The 17,477-nt window shown below is 43.4% G+C and overlaps 1 protein-coding gene across 1 annotated transcript in view; it reads left to right on the top strand.

Annotated features, from left to right (window-relative positions):
- LOC139461660 (protocadherin-16-like) overlaps positions 1–17,386 on the top strand; it is a 38,957-nt gene extending 21,571 nt beyond the window's left edge. Inside the window, exons 14-30 of the mRNA XM_071243119.1 lie at positions 1,324–1,764; positions 2,131–2,551; positions 2,705–2,898; positions 3,371–3,610; positions 3,948–4,388; positions 5,459–5,879; positions 6,428–6,621; positions 7,347–7,580; positions 8,284–8,721; positions 9,761–10,181; positions 11,115–11,308; positions 12,068–12,301; positions 13,185–13,613; positions 14,543–14,963; positions 15,166–15,359; positions 16,069–16,308; positions 16,920–17,386. Coding sequence (XP_071099220.1) covers positions 1,324–1,764; positions 2,131–2,551; positions 2,705–2,898; positions 3,371–3,610; positions 3,948–4,388; positions 5,459–5,879; positions 6,428–6,621; positions 7,347–7,580; positions 8,284–8,721; positions 9,761–10,181; positions 11,115–11,308; positions 12,068–12,301; positions 13,185–13,613; positions 14,543–14,963; positions 15,166–15,359; positions 16,069–16,308; positions 16,920–17,386 — 5,624 coding nt within the window. The remainder of the gene's footprint in view (positions 1–1,323; positions 1,765–2,130; positions 2,552–2,704; positions 2,899–3,370; positions 3,611–3,947; positions 4,389–5,458; positions 5,880–6,427; positions 6,622–7,346; positions 7,581–8,283; positions 8,722–9,760; positions 10,182–11,114; positions 11,309–12,067; positions 12,302–13,184; positions 13,614–14,542; positions 14,964–15,165; positions 15,360–16,068; positions 16,309–16,919) is intronic.
- Positions 17,387–17,477: the final 91 nt, after the last annotated feature.

Raw genomic sequence — 17,477 nt, 5'->3', positions numbered from 1 at the left:
ATAGTACAAAAATTAGAATATGCGTTTTGAAAGTGTATCAGTATAGTTCACCCACAAAGCTACAAATACGAAGGTTGCAGGTTCGATCCATATGACATATAAGTACCATTTGTCGTATGATTTTGTACCATTCCTCACATTTCCTTAAGAATGAATTGTAATGCGTGTTATATTGTTTGTGGTCAAATACAACTCAATAACAGGACCGTAGATTATACCTGGGCCCCTGCTGAAATGGTATTCTTCTAACAGAAGGCCCTTAAAACAATAAGATGAGGTCCCAAGAAGTTTATAAGTCATGTTATGGTGAGTTATCGCTAAATGTATTATAATACTTACGGTACTGCAGATAAATAACAACACATTTTTACCATCGTTTTACTGTTTGAAGATGTATGTTTCATCAACCACGTGGGGATTCCGTCAAATAAGAGTTCCCCAGTATCCGATGCTTGTGATCAGTCTCGGTGACTTGCGTATCATCGTTTCCCATGTGTAGCGGCCATAAAATGTCCGAGTCCCGTGATGGGATTCGAACCACGGACCTTCTGATCGGAGGTCGGACGCCTTGTCCACATGACCAAAGAGGTTAACCCCGTCAGCAAGCTGACAAGGTAAGGATGTCATCTGTGGGATGACTCCACGCCCTGCTACATACTCCCCCGTCAACAGAAGGCACGTCCCGGGCCGCATAGTAGGGTACTGAGGCTTATTTTGCTCAAATTTGATATGAACGTGCTCAGCCCCACGTTGGGCGCCAATGTAGCGGCCATAAAATGTCCGAGTCCCGTGATGGGATTCGAACCACGGACCTTCTGATCGGAGGTCGGACGCCTTGTCCACATGACCAAAGAGGTTAACCCCGTCAGCAAGCTGACAAGGTAAGGATGTCATCTGTGGGATGACTCCACGCCCTGCTACACATGGTATAGCTGAACTGCCACTGACTGCCCTGTGCAACAAGATTCACTCATTTAATAACTACTTCTGTGTTACGGGGGCACAGATGGCCCAGTCGTCTAAGGCGCCGCTATTCGTTGTGCAGAGTTGCGTCCCTTGGGCACGCCAGAAACCTATGATTGTTGGTTCGAATCCTGGTTCGCCCCGATTATGTTTCTAGTTTTGTCAGCACCATACCCGTGCTCGTGGGTTTCACCGAAGTGGTAAACGTCTGAGACCTGCATCACTTCGGGCTTTCCTCCCACATTAAGCTGACTCGCCGTGATATAACTGGAATACTGTTAAAAGCGGCGTTTACCCAACTCACTCACTCACCTCTGTGTTACTATGTGTGCTGATTTGAATTATTCCTTTTAATATTAGATACATCGCTGGCTGATCTGACCTGCTCTGATGGAGATACGGGTAACAACGCCCTGTTTGATGTCACGGTTGCCAGTGGAGATGGTGGAGCAGGTATCTTCAAGATGTCCGGACTTCAGCTCCTCACAGACTCCACCCCTGCTGACTACGAGGCTGTAGCAGCATCAGGCTACATGTACACCCTGGTCATCACAGCAGTGGACACACCAGACCAGGGGGAGGCCAACACGGGGACAGCGATAGTGAAGGTGACGGTCAAACCAGAGAACGAGTTCGACCCTGTGTGGAGTAGTCCAGTTCCTGATAGCGGCGGTAACTTTGCAGGAACTACAGTCAGTGAAGGTGATGCTCTAGGGACTGTCGTCACATCCTTCACTGCAACTGATGCTGATCTCGGCGATGACGGTGATGTCAGCTACAACATAGTGTCTGTCACTGCTGGTGAGTAGAATGTGATACATTTCTAATCAAAATATGAGATTACGTTACTACCTCGATAACGACATCATCATTGGGAACGGTTTAAAAAGGTCATCGAAATATATTTGTAGAGCCCTCAGAATCCAAAGGTGTACTCTTAACGTGGAGCGAGAAACACTTGCTACATCCATTGACAAAGTGTCACGCGTCCGCAATTATCTACTAAAATTAACTAAACTCATGAACTATTAACATAATGTGTACCCTTTTTCTGTTGCTCGTTATTTCATCAAATAATTGTGTGCAAAATGAGAGTGAATCACGTTGTCACGTTCTAGATCAGGTATTTGTAATAATATTGATAAATCATGTCTTGTAATTTGACAGCATCGGGAGCTTCAGGCTCAGACAAATTCGCCATAACCACAACAACAGGAGAATTGATGGTGGCAGGAGTGTTGGATGTGGACGTGGGGACAAACGGAGAAAGTAGCTACACTATTGTAATCAGGGCATCAGACAACGGAGCAACAGCCCGGACCGTGGATGGTAACATTGTTGTTACATTGACAAACGTCAACGACAACGCCCCGACCTTTGACCAGACTGACTACACAGCTAGTGTGAGTGAAGCTAGTGTTGCTGGGACAGGAGTGATCACCCTCATCACTGATGACTATGATGGGGATGCAGTGACTCTGACTATAGCCAGAGGACGGGATGACCTGTTTGAGTGTGTGGGAAATGAGGTCAAGGTCAAGGCCCCTTTAGACTACGAAACTGACTCGTACCATACCATAATTATAAGGTTAGTCGTTCATAATGGTTCCACCTGTTCTTTTGGAAATTGAAATCCAATTAATTTTATCTTGGTTGGTGTCATTGGATATGCAAGACCTAAAAGGATTTGATAATGACATTTTTTTGAAAATTTAACCTGAAACATACCATCCACCTTCAGAGCCAGTGACGGTGTCTTTGAGACGGATGTTCCTGTCCAAGTTAACGTACAGGACGTCAGTGATGAAGATCCTGTCATCACCATGGTAACAACTGCCACCATGGCAGAAGAACAGGCACCAGGAACCGGAGTGTATGGTGGATATCTTGTCACTGACCCTGATGCTGGAGACAATCTGACATATGTTCTCTCTGGTATGAAGAACGATTCATAGAGCACATGATCATGATATAATCGGAATTGTACAGTGGATTCTGCTTTAAGTAGAGATTTCTTATGATTATGGAAACGACTTAGTCGCTTTCATTTATTGCACTACAATACATGCCAGCTAGTATGGTCATTATATCCGTGCAGTATTTATAAACTGTACAGTGACACACACAACAAACGTATCAAACCGATACATGTTAATTGGAACCTTTGGTGACCGTTGGTTTCGTCTATGAACGGAAGAACCAAGCAATTTGTTGGAGGGTGTAATGTGTACCCATCAACACATTGTTATTCGAAATTCCATCGAACAATTTTGTATGTGTAAAACCTGAGACTTGTCCAGTATTTTCAAGAACATATGATTAATGTATAGTTGTCGGTCCTCGAGGGAACGTGTATGCTAAATATGATATAATGGGACTCACTTTAATCCTTCACTCTTTATAACAGGAGCTGACAGCGGTTACCTTAGTATTAATTCTGCCACTGGGGCGTTGTCAGTAGCCCAGAATGTCAACCGAGAAGGAAGCAGTGGCAAGACACAACTGGACCTCACTTTGACCGTCACTGACCAGGGCGGTCAACAGGCCACTCAGGCTTTCTCCATCACAGTAGAGGACATCAATGATTTGCCACCGGTCTTTAATCCTTCAGAGTTCACTGCTGAAATTACTGAGAATTCAGCAGCAGGTATGCAGCCTTTCATACAGTCAGGATACCAAACAAGCCAGAAAACATTATTCATTTTTAAGAGGGGGTTTAGATATCCCAGTGGTTAAAACGTCCGTTGTCACTCCGACGACCCGGGTTCCATTCCCTACATGGTTACAATTTATCAAACACATATGTGGTGATCCTCGAAGCTTCACTTCGAGTGAATGATAATTCCGATTTGTGCAAGCAGGTTAACGAAATAGGGTCAATACCCCATGTCCTCTTTAATTAACAGCTGTTGTAGATAATAATCCCTCTGGGGTAACCTGTCTGATTCTAATACCTTCCTCATATCCATTAATCATCATCACAGATGTGTCGCTATTGGATCTCACATGCTCTGATGGAGATTTGGGCACCAACGCTCTGTATGACGTAACGGTTGCTAGTGGAGATGGTGGAGCAGGTATCTTCAAGATGTCCGGACTTCAGCTCCTCACGGACTCCACCCCTGCTGACTACGAGGCTGTAGCGGCATCAGGCTACATGTACACCCTGGTCATCACAGCAGTGGACAAGCCGGCCGATGCTGTACCTAACACAGGAACAGCAATCGTGAGGGTAACAGTAACACATGAGAACGAGTTCGACCCTGTGTGGACAGGACCTGCTTCAGATGGAAGTGGAACATTTACAGGAACTACAGTCAGTGAAGGAGAAGCTCCGGGATACGTGATCACAACGTTCCAGGCGACTGATGCTGATCTTGGAGTGGATGGGGAGATCACATACACCATTGTGTCCGTGACTGCAGGTACATGGGAAACAACCACTGATGACATATGTCGTGCATATAAGTACTCAAACATACATGCACGAATTTTCGCACACACACATTGTTATCAAGGAAGGATCAACAAGTACCCTCGAAACGTTGTAGGGGCACCGGTGGCCTAGTGGCACAGATCCGCTGTGCAGTGTTGCGTTCCCTTGGGCACGCCAGAAACCTATGATTGTGGGTTCGAATCCCGGTTCGCCCAGACTATATTTCCAGGTTTGTCAGCACCATATCAGTGCTCGTGGGTTTCATCGAAGCGGTAAACGTCTGAGACCTGCATCACATCGGGCTTTCCTCCCACATTAAACTGACACACCGTGATATAACTGGAATACTGTTAAAAGCGGCTTTAAACCCAACTCACTCACTCAAAACGTTGTATACACCGATTGCAGAAGTTGAAAAGCATACTCTCTGTGTCTCTATACACTACAAACATATTTCTGTCTATCAAATACCACAAAGGGATTTGTATTTAGTATTGGATATCTACAGTCAAACCGATCTGATGCAAGTTGCATGTCTATGTACGAAAAAGCTGTTTATATAAATATAGGAGACCAGTTTCCTTGTCCTTTGTTCTCATATTACAATGGCGTAACTTACATTCTATAACTTCTACAGTCAATCATGTGCATTGTGGTAGATATACGGATAGTAACTAATGTTTTACTTATGGAACTATAGTCGTTTAAGGCATGTTCTTCTCGTTGGTTCGAATTCCGGTTCCACCAGATTATGCTTCTAGGTATGTCAACACCATACCCGTGCTGGTGGGTTTCGCCAAAGTGGTAAACGTCTAAAATGTGCATCAATTCGGGACCTTACTTCCATATCGCCGCGATAGAACATAAATACTGTTTAAAGCAGTTGAACGCCCAACTAACTTATGATAATTACATTACAATCCAACATTATCTATATGTAATCAATTCTGCGAATAATGTTGGATTGTAATGTAGTTATCATAAGCTAGTTGGGTTATATAGTAATCAGTGTACCCAACACCTTTCCTGGTATAAATACATTATATTGTGTTCTAACAGCATCAGGAGCTTCATCACCAGACACATTCTCCATAGCCCCCACAACAGGAGAATTGATGGTGGCAGGAGTGTTGGATGTGGACGTAGGGACAAACGGAGAGAGTAGCTACACTATTGTAGTCAGGGCATCAGACAACGGAGCAACAGCCAGGACCATGGATGGTAACATTGTTGTTACATTGACAAACGTCAACGACAACGCCCCGACCTTTGACCAGACTGACTACACAGCTAGTGTGAGTGAGGCTATTGTTGCTGGGACAGGGGTGATCACCCTCATCACTGATGACTTTGATGGGGATGCAGTAACTCTTTCTGTAGCCAGCGGACGGGATGACCTGTTTGAGTGTGTGGGAAATGAGGTCAGGATTAAAAATGGATTGGATTATGAGTCGAACACATTCCATGTGCTCATTATAAGGTTAGTACATAAATGTGGAACTAAGGTGCCTTATTCTGAAATTAATATAAATATACAAATGCTTCATGAATGGAATGTGTATATATAACTATTATTTTCAATGATTGTTTGTTTGTTGTTAAACGCCGCACTCAGCAATATTCCAGCTACATGACTGCGGTCTGTAAATAATCGAGTCTGGACCAGACAATCGAGTGCAGACATTATCTGCAGCGATCTAAGCAATTGGGATACGATGACACGCATCAGCCAAGTCAGCTAGCCTGACCACCTGTTCCCGTTAGTCACCCTTTACATCAAGCATGGGTTGCTGCAGACCCAGATCTTCACGTGACTGTTTTCAGTGAAATGTATTTTGAATGTTTGAAACAATTATTAACAGGTAACTAATATATGCAATACCCACAAATCCTTTCAAACAATAAAATAGCTAAAAGTGTTGTGGTCGCATTTGCGACAGTTTTATAATATTAAGAATGAAATTAATCACGGATTATCTTTCATGGATCATATTTTATGTCCAATTTGTAACATGTGTTTTTGTATAGAGCGAGTGATGGCGTCTTTGAGACCGATGTTCCCGTGCAAGTCAACGTCCAAGACGCCAGTGATGAGGTTCCCGTCATCACCATGGTTACAGCGGCCACCATGTCAGAAGAACAGGCATTTGGAACAGGAGTGTATGGTGGATATGTCGTTACTGATGGTGACGATGGAGACACCCTCTCGTACTCTGTTAGTGGTAGGAAGGCCTTATGTTCAAAAGATATATATTTACCTGAACTAATATCGACACACAAATGTAAAAAAATGTAAAAGACACGTTAAGACCAAACGCAGAATAACATTTCAATTATTGTATTTCAGGTATCTAGATATGTAATATAATTGTTAGGTCTTCTGAAGGCGTATATGGTATTCTTTTGCTTTCTATTAAGGGTGATTAATAAATGTATTAAGAGGCATTCTACTATGAAGAATGCTTGATTCTGATTCAGTATGCTACCTCTAAATGTCAGACATAACACGTTTAATTATGCTGCGTTACCAACGTTCAAGTGCTCTTAGGTTTTCCTTCTTCGACCCGTCAGTAATTGTTCTCCCTCAATACTCAGCTGGAACGCTGAAATACTGCTTCACAACATTAAACTCACGTTTTCGCTTGTAAAGCGGTGAGAAAACAAAATGATAATTGTCCTTTACATGATTCTGTTCAACTGGTCTGAAATGGTTCATGGTAAAGACGGGGCGGTCGGGTAACCTAGTGGTTAAAGCGTTCGCTCGTCACGCCGAACTCCCGAGATGGGATGTGTGAAGCCCATATCATTGTCCCCCGCCGTGATATTGCTGGAATATTGGTAAACGCGGCGTAAAACCACACTCACTCACTCACTCATGGTAAAGACTAGTGTCCTCCACCTGACCAAGCTGAATGAAAGCCCCCACTCTCTCTCTCTCTCTCTGCAGGTGTTGATAGCGGCTACTTGACGATAGACTCATCTTCGGGAGAGCTGTCCATCGCTCAGAACGTTGACAGAGAATCTGGGATGCCCCATCTGTCCCTCACACTGACCGTCACTGACCAGGCTGGACTCCAGGCCACCCAGGATTTCACCATCACAGTGGAGGACATCAACGATCTCCCGCCAACGTTCAACCCTTCTGAATATACAGCAGAGGTCACGGAAAACATGGCTGCAGGCATGTCATGAGACGTGCTATTCTTATACTTTCCTACTCAAATATTGCATAGGATATTTCTTTTATTCGTTACTTCAATATTTGGGGACGGCGTGGTAGCCGGGTTAGATTCCCCACGTGCGTACAAGCCCATTTATGTTGTCACCCGCTGGGATAATTGCTGGAATATTGCTAAAAGCGGCTCAAAACATACTTATTCACACATATGATATGCCAAAATATTTTAAAAAAATTAAAATACGGGCTTGTGTGAACTTAGCATCTAGTTTTGCATCGTGAATCAAGCTTAGATTCGTTAACAAGGACAAAATGGATAAACTTTCAAACTCCTTTAAACTATAACTCCATTTTGATTTTAGTTTTATGTTGAGTGCAGGCACATTAATGGATATATACAGTTCGTCTGTATTGATTTAAGGTTCCAAGGATGTTATGTGTACTGAATCTGAATCCTTAATGTTGGTCAGAATGGCCTAGAGGGCTTAAGAGAATGGTATCCATAGCTAACACGATTTGATAGATGCAGATTCGAATCCAAGAATCACCTCGATTATGATACTAATGACTCTCCTCTTATATTCACTGAACCGCCATGATATCACTACCAACTCACTCACTATTAATCTCTTGACTCAGCGAATATCATGACAGAGCTGTTATGTTTCCATAACGATGTATAGTCACTGTTGATGTTGTGGTCCAGATACATCCCTCCTTGATCTGACGCTGTCTGACGGGGACGACGGTAACAACGCTGCGTTCACCCTGAGTGTTACAAGTGGAGATGGCGGAGCAGGCATCTTCAAGATGTCCGGGCAACAGCTTCAAACAGCTGCTACTACCGCTGACTACGAGGCTATGGAAGCGGCAGGCTTTGTATATACCCTTGTCATCACAGCTGCGGATACGCCGGATGAGGGAGAGGCTCTCACGGGGACAGCTGTTGTCAAGGTGACCGTGAAGCCAGAGAATGAGTTCGATCCTGTTTGGACAACACCTGGAAGCGGAAGTGGAGCCTTTGCTGGTGTGAGTGTCGGGGAGGATAGAGAACCTGGATTTGTGATCACGACTTTCGGTGCAAGTGATGATGATACTGGGATTGACGGGACAATTGCATACAGTATCGTTTCGGTCACTGGAGGTGAGTCTGATTATTACCTTTCAGGTTTGGTTTAAAAGAAATTGTAAAGTAACTTGCCTACATTTTGCACATGAACATTATAACGAGTTCCTAAGCTGATTGGCCTCTTTATGCAATAGGACGCCAAACTGGTGCATTGTTAATAGAAGTAGAACATCACGCAATCGATTGTCTGAAACTGGTCAGGGGCGGTTGGGTAGCCTGGTGGTTAAAGCGTTCGCTCGTCACGCCGAAGACCCGGGTTCGATTCCCGACATGAGTACAATGTGTGAAGCCCATTTCTGGTGTCCCCCGCCGTGATATTGCTGGAATATTGGTAAACGCGGCGTAAAACCATACTCACTCACTTACACTCACTCAGACTGGTCAGTTTCCTCCATGTCGGAATGATGAGATCTGATTTGTCCACGTGATCTTGATAGAATACTGTGTATCCCGCCAAGGAGGGGAATGAATTTCTCAGCGGGGGAAAAATCTCTTATACACCGCCACGAGCAAGTAAGGCTGCACGTGGATTTCTGAGAGGCAGAATAAATACCATGTACCCCTCGTGATCCTGCTTCAATTTATATTGTCGGTCTCATATTGTCGTCATTTCGTCATAGTATGAACACTAGATATATATACTAGTATTCAAATGTCAACGTCACATAGTATAATTTGTCTCGAATACATGTTTGTGAATCACTATCAAATAGTGGTGATACCAAGTGTTCGCGAAAAGATGAGCGTATCCTGCCCAACCGTTACAAACACATGCAAAGGCAAAGAATTCATTAATGTGTGCTTCCACCTGTGGACAACCAGGATGTATGGTGACAGATATATTCAGTTGATACATTTTACTTTAAGCAAAACGGGGCGCAGACTAGCCTTGTGGTTATGACATTCCCTTGCCACATCGAAGGACGTTCGATCCCCCAAAATCAGTGAATTCCTACTTGGTGACTAACTCTATGTAGCTGCTAGAGTAGTGGGATGAAAGTCACTCATCCGCTTCACGGTACATATTTGTGTGTTCAATTTTTATTTTTGTCAGTTTCCGGGGCAACATCGTCAGACAAGTTTACTATAGACACCACGACAGGGGAATTAAAAATAGCCACAAGACTTGACGGAGATACTGGTACCAACGGAGAATCAAGCTACACCATTGTAATCAGGGCATCAGACAGTGGAACATCCCCTCGCTCAGTTGACGGAACAATCGTCATATCTCTGACGAACGTCAACGACAACGCCCCTGTGTTTGATCAGACTGATTACCAGGCCAATGTCAACGAAGACAGTACCGTGGACACAGTCGTGGTACACTTCACGCCCGTTGACCATGACGGCGATGCCGTGACTCTGTCTATTGTCAGTGGCCGCGATGACCTGTTCTGGTGTGATGGACATGATATTAAAGTGATGGGAACGCTGAATTATGAGAATGAAACAACATATGTCCTGATTATGAGGTGGGTATGCATTAAGCATTACTGTTAGTTGACTTTAAGCGTTATGGCTTTATCACTTGTGTACATTTACAATGAAACCCCAATTATCAATTAAAATTTACCTAATTAATGCATCTTTATAACGGACGCATTTGTATATATGCAGTGTACATAAGAAATCCTTCATAAAGGTAAAACATGTACTTGTTTTCACTGTATATTGACATCTAGACAATATTCAACGGTAAACGAATGCATCACAGGCACCGAAACTGGGAGTGAGAATTGAGTATTGTGGACTATGGGTGTTTCCATAAATTTCAACATTGATCTAGTATTTAATGTAATAGCCAATGTCTACATAAACAATGGGTGAAACAAAAGATGGATGTGATGTATAGAAAATATAGTATACTTACTCTCATCCATGACTCATCCAATATGTACAGTCGACCAGCGACGTTCTTGTGGTTGTAATATCAATCTACGTTTGATAACTATACCATAAATGTTCCCTTCATTTTAGAGAAGTGAGAGAGTGAGTTTGGTTTAACGCCGCCCTGAACAGTATTTCAGGTTTTTAATGGCGTGTCAACTTGATGAGGGGGCAATACCAGAAGTGATGCAGGTAATGGTGCTGACAAACCTAGAAACATAATCAGGGCGATGCAAGGATCCGAACCGAATTAAAATGTTTGGGCCTACATAGAGACGAACCTAGGCACAGCGGATTTCGACCCCTTAACCCGGCTCCCCTTATCGTGGAATGGAGAATAGTTGGAATATTAAGTTCTTTTTTTATCACATGCACTACTTTAACCGACTGGTAATGGGCCCAAACACACCTTTAGTACTATCACAGGTCCCTACTGAAGGGAAAGCAGCAAGTTCTTAACAAACCCGCATATCTTGTTGCGGATGACTTGAAATATTTTACTTTCGGAATCTTTGTAGGGCAACTGATGGAGTGTTTGAGACCGACGTCTCTCTTCAAGTAAATGTTGTCGACGTCATCGACGAGGTTCCAATGATAACCAAGATAACCAACAGCTCGATGGCGGAAGAACAGGCAATAGGAACAGGAGTGTATGGAGGATATGTGGTCACTGATGCTGATGCTTCAGACAATCTCACATACACTGTCAGTGGTGAGTCAGTTACGTCCCTTTGTCGTGAAAGGATCCGCTATGGTGGGTTCGAACCTCATATTCACGTTGAGTGTGATAATTGGCTGCGTGTTCGTGGGTTGCACCTTTGTTGTAAACCAGAACCACTTTGTGCCTTCCTCCTAAATAAGACTGACGCGCATAATAAGGCATGCATTAAACTTAAAGCCAACTTTACGGCATGGAACATGACTTTCTCGATATGTCACAGGCAATAAACTGCTATGAATACATGCCAGGTCCCTGCAATTCTACTGACCAATTCAATTAGGGTCAATAACATTCAGGTCACTCAGTTTGGTTCGATCCAGTAACAAGTAACAGTAACAAGCCATTCTGGTGAGATATTCACAAAGTTTCAATTTCACAAAAGGTACAAAAACTAATGTACCGAAACTAGTAATGGACAGCTGCCTGTTTATCCCAGAAATAACAATCACTTTACCCTTGCATTTCTGTTATATAACAGTAATAATACATACCCCACATCTGAACAAGAATAGGTCAAGGACTATGCATTGCATGGTCATAAGGGTGTGACGTTCCAATTTAATAATATTATTTCATTCCGTTGACTTAATATTGGAAAATGCTCAATGATCAATAATGTCATGTGTTCATATTGTATTAGGATGCAATGATTAATGATTTCATAGTCTCATATTGTATAAAGATGAATGATTTTATCATTACTTGTTTTACCAAGATACAGTGATTAAAGATTTCACATGTCAATCCGAGGTGCTGACAGCGCGTATATCAGTGTCGACTCTCCCACGGGGGATCTAACAGTGGGTCAGAATGTGGACAGGGATGGAGGGACAACGGAACTGCATTTGACCGTGACCGTCACTGACCAGGCTGGACTCCAGGCCACCCAGGACTTCACCATCGTAGTTGAGGACATCAACGATCTTCCTCCAACATTTAGTCAATCTATATACGAGGTCGAAGTAACTGAAAATACTGCAGTTGGTAGGTTAAACACTGACTAATGTACTTTATGATCCTACGATTGCTTTAACCTATTAGGGGGCCCGGGTGGCCCAGTCGTCCCTTGGGCACGCCAGAAACTTATGATTGTGGGTTCGAATCCCGGTTCGCCCCGATTATGTTTCTAGGTTTGTCAGCACCATACCCGTGCTCGTCGGTTCCACCGAAGTGGTAAACGTCTGAGACCTGCGTCACTTCGGGCTTTCCTCCCACATTAAGCTGACACGTCGCGATATAACTGGAATACTGTTAAAAGCGGCGTTAAACCCAACCCACTCACTCACTCACTAACTCACTCATTACATGATACACCAAAAGAAACGGCTTCATGAACCCAAGTTATCTTTATCTGATAAAGTTCCTGAATTGTATCACAGACCAAAACAGAATTCAGGAACAATCTAATTCCTCAATAATTATACTTACCACATTATGATATTGTCCTACTATAGTTACTGTTTGGGGGCACATGTGGCCCAGTGGTGTGGGTCGCTGCAATTCGCGGTGGGTACGTATCCCTGTTTGCCCTGAATATGTTTCTAGGTTTACCAGCACTATAACTATATGTGTTAAAATATCTTGGACCTGCATCAATTCGGGCTTTCATCCCATATTAACCTGACACGCCCTGATATAACTGACATACTACAGTAAACTACGTGTATAACGAACACGCTTAGAACGAACTGACGGATATAGCGAACTTACTTTTTTGTTTTTTACTATTTGCTGTAGTTATGCTGTATATATGCTTATAACGAACTACGGTTATAACAAACTAAAATTAGTTCGTTATATCCGTAGTTTACTGTATTCCACGCGGCGTTAAGCCAACTTCATTAACTGTTTTACCGTTTGCTTTCAGATACATCTCTACTGGACCTCACATGTTCTGATGGCGACAGTGGGAACAATGCCATCTTTACAATTGCCTCTATAGGAGGAGACGACACCGTCACTAAATTCAAGATGGACGGTCTTCAGCTTCAGACAGATGCCAATGGAATCGATTACGAGTCTGGTGAGATGTACACGTTGACCATCATGGCAGTGGACACACCAGACGAAGGCGCACCCCTGACAGGAACAGCCGTTGTCAAGGTCACGGTCAAGCCAGAGAATGAGTTCGACCCTGCATGGTCTTCACCAGCTATTGACGGGAGTGGTAACTTTGACGGTGTAACTATCGACGAGGACACAACGTCGGGAACTGTCGTGGTGTCGCTAGCGGCAACAGATGACGACGGTGGGACAGACGGGGATCTCAGTTACAGCATTGTGACAGTCACTGCAGGTACATGTATACATTTGGTAGATCCACAACTAATCATTTTAGCCAGATATATTCTCATCTAGACTGTTCCTCAGTTTGAAAAAAACAAACAGAAATATTGACAGGATTGCATGATTAATTGTAAAATGGTTTACTCTAAAACCAGCCTTAAGGACAGAAATATGTGAAACCTACGGTGGCCCATTAGGGACATGGAGTCTGTTTTTCAATATTTTGATATTTCACTTACTGTAACCTTTCGCAAATGAACACGATTTGTCATACAAATATGTGATAAATCATGTATAAAGAAGCTATTGAATCGCTGAAAAATGAAGCGAAAATGTCAAAAACTAAAATGTAAATGTCAAAAACAAAAACGAAAAGGTTAAAAATAAAACGAAAATGTCAAAAACAAAAACGAAAATGTCAAAAACACAAGCGAAAATGTCGAAAACTAAAATGAAAATGCAGAAAACTATTTCCACCGCGGTGTAAATAGTTTTCACCGTGGTATTAATATTATCACCGCGGTGGAAATAATTTCACCGTGGTGGAAATAGTTGCCGGGTTAGCGAGTTCCCGATATGGAAATGGATACATGTAGAAGCTCGGATGGCGGGATGAAGTGGTTTCAGTGTAGTTTGTTTTCGTGAACACCAGAATGTGTGACCTTCATGATGATGCTTTGTGGGTTTAAAAGGAACATACTGACAATCATTTGAATCCATTGTCTTGAGTAGAGATTATAAGGTAGCCAGTTGTTAAAGTGCTTACTGGTTATGGTCCAACATTTTTCAATAATTTAAAAATATTTTTTGAACGTCCGCTGTTATCGTATTATTGCTGAAAATCATCGTCCAACATCAATCAGTGCCTAGCCGGTTTTATATTGACAGTTCAGACACTGAATGTAACACAATATTTGGGGTCTCATTGTTTCATTTCAGCCTCAGGGTCCTCAGCAGACAACATGTTTTCCATTGATGAACAAACCGGGGAGGTGAGGGTGGCAGGAGAACTAGATGCAGACACGAACACTAATGGAGAAGGCAGTTACACCCTTACCGTTCGAGCGACGGACAAAGGGCAGACTCCACGTACTGTAAACGCTGGGATCGTGGTGACACTCACCAACGTCAACGACAACGCCCCTGTGTTTGACCAGACGGCGTACCAGACAGCCTTCAACGAAGACAGCGCTGTGCACACGGTTGCCATCACCTTCAACGTCCAGGACCATGACGGTGACGCCGTGACGTTGTCTATCGCAAGTGGACGCGATGATCTTTTCACGTGTGACGGATATGACGTCAAGGTCAAGGCTGCGTTGGATTATGAAACAGACAAGTTTTATGTTTTAGTAGTGAGGTAATTTTTCAGTCATTGATTTCAGTATTATTGGGACTGTTAATACTTTCATACTCTGAATAGTTGTCACTCGAACGCCCGATTGTATGTGATTAGAAACGTCATATACTTGTATTCTATTTTACATTTTGTCATATTGCTGCCCACGTATGGGTTCTTGTTTGTTGCATTATTTTCCACTATATAATCCATATCAATACAGAGCATCAGACGGCAAATTCGACACAGATGTATCCCTCCAGGTGAACGTAAGCGATGTTATAGATGAGAATCCCGTCATCACCATGGCATCCACAACTTCCATGGCGGAGGAGCAGACAGTTGGGACTCCTGTAGAAGGAGGATACGTCGTTACAGATGCTGATGAGAAGGATGTTCTCACATATGCTCTTTCTGGTACATATCTGAATTTCTTAAAATTGGTACTTAGGCACCAGTGAATAGGGTAGACTGTTGAGTGAGTGGGTGAGTGAGTGAGTGAGTGAGTGAGGAAGTTGGCTTTAACGCCGCTTTGAACAGTATTCCTGTCATATGACAGTGTATCAGCTGGATGTGGGAGAAAAGCCCGAAGTGATGCAGGTATTAGACTTTTACCACTTTGGTGAAACACACGAGCACGGGCATGGTGCTGACAAACTTAGAAACAGTATTAATGCCAATTAAGGATTCGAGCCTACTGTAATAGATTTCGGGTTAGCCCAAGATCTGTACAGCGAATTGCGGCGCCTTCGACGACTGGGCCACCCAAGCTCCCTCCACCCCCTATCGCTGATATCAGCCTATGGCTTATTCGTTGGTATATAATAGCGACTACACCCCGCCTACAAGGCGTCCGGTTGTATTCACGGGCGATGGAAGATCATAGTGTATACAGACCCGTGACGTATTCACGTCATATCCTTCACATGCGTTCTTGTCTTCCAATTACTTCCTGTTCGTATTTATGTGATCGGTTTTCTCTTGATAAGCTGTAATTTCAAGCGTCAGACCTTTGATGGAAATTGGTTGCCCTGTTAAGACGCCACGCTAAACTGGTCATCCCTAAAATATATGTGTTTTCTACATGTGATAAAATGATAGACAGGTAATTGATTTCAACGTGTAGGTGTGGATAGTGGCTTCCTAAACATCGACCCAAGTACCGGACAGTTAATAGTGACCCAGAATGTCAACAGAGAAGGTGCGTCTGGTAAACAGCAATTGTCCCTGACCTTGACCGTCACTGACCAGGCTGGACTCCAGGCCACCCAGGATTTCACCATCTCAGTGGAGGACATCAACGATCTTCCTCCAACATTCAGTCCATCTATGTATGCTGTAGAGGTGACAGAAAACACCCCAGCAGGTAGGTAACTCGATAACTAAAGATTGTCCAGAACATGTAGACACCAGCCGGCTGTGTATCCCTGGGTGTTTATACCCTGATCGTGTTTGGGCCTCTTCATTGTGTACATAAATGTGCTTGTGAAATGCATGTTGCAGACCAAGACTCGACCCTTGAATTTCCTGAAAGAGTCAAGATTGTAAACAATCTGTTCCAATTTGGTGGCCAGGGTGGTTTTGTCTCTTCACTTGCAACAATGGTTAGGTTACTCACACGGCATCTTTGGCAGACGCAATGTCTTGTTGTTAAGAAACATCAGAATAGAATCATCAGTGTTTCACCAAGTTAAGCTTCAACATATACATCAAAGGATAGAACTTTATTTAATATGAAACGAGTGAGTGAGTTTGGTTTTACGCCGCTTTTAGCAATATTTCAGCAATATCACGGCGGGAGACACCAGAAATGGGCTTCACACATTGTACCCATGTAGGGAATCGAACCCGGGTCTTCGGGGTGTCGAGCTAACGCTTTAACCACTAGGCTACCCGACCTCCCCACACATTATTGAATACACTTATAGAACATCACATTTAAGTTCTAGATCCAACCTTATATTTTCGTCCTTGTAGACACATCTTTGCTGGATCTTACATGCTCCGACGATGACGACGGCAACAACGCCGTATTTATCGTCACTGTCGCAGATGGAGATGACACTTTAACAAAATTCAAGCTGTCTGGCCAACAACTCAAGACGGACGTTAACCTCGTTGACTACGATAGCCTAGAAGCATCAGGCTACATGTACACCCTGGTCATCACAGCAGTGGACACACCAGACCAGGGGGAGGCCAACACGGGGACAGCGATAGTGAAGGTGACGGTCAAACCAGAGAACGAGTTCGACCCTGTGTGGACGTCACCTGCCATAGACGCTAGTAGTAACTTCGACGCTATTACCATCAGTGAGGACACAGCGCTTGGAACTGTCGTGGCATCAGTGGTTGCAACAGATGATGACAGCGGCGCTGACGGCGACGTCAGTTACAGCATTACAGATGTCACTGCAGGTACATCTCCAACTGTTCCTCTTTAAGTGGTTACAATAGTTGGGAATAGTTGGTACAATAGGCACGTGAGTTCAACAATATGAAGCCCTAAAATAAAATTGTTCATCACAATCTACG

The sequence above is a fragment of the Haliotis cracherodii genome, unplaced genomic scaffold (genome assembly GCF_022045235.1).
Source record: "Haliotis cracherodii isolate W230 unplaced genomic scaffold, xgHalCrac1.p SCAF_15, whole genome shotgun sequence".
Taxonomy (NCBI): Eukaryota; Metazoa; Mollusca; class Gastropoda; order Lepetellida; family Haliotidae; genus Haliotis; species Haliotis cracherodii.
The sequence above is the reverse complement of the archived record's forward strand: the minus strand, read 5'-3'. Positions and strand labels throughout refer to the sequence as shown.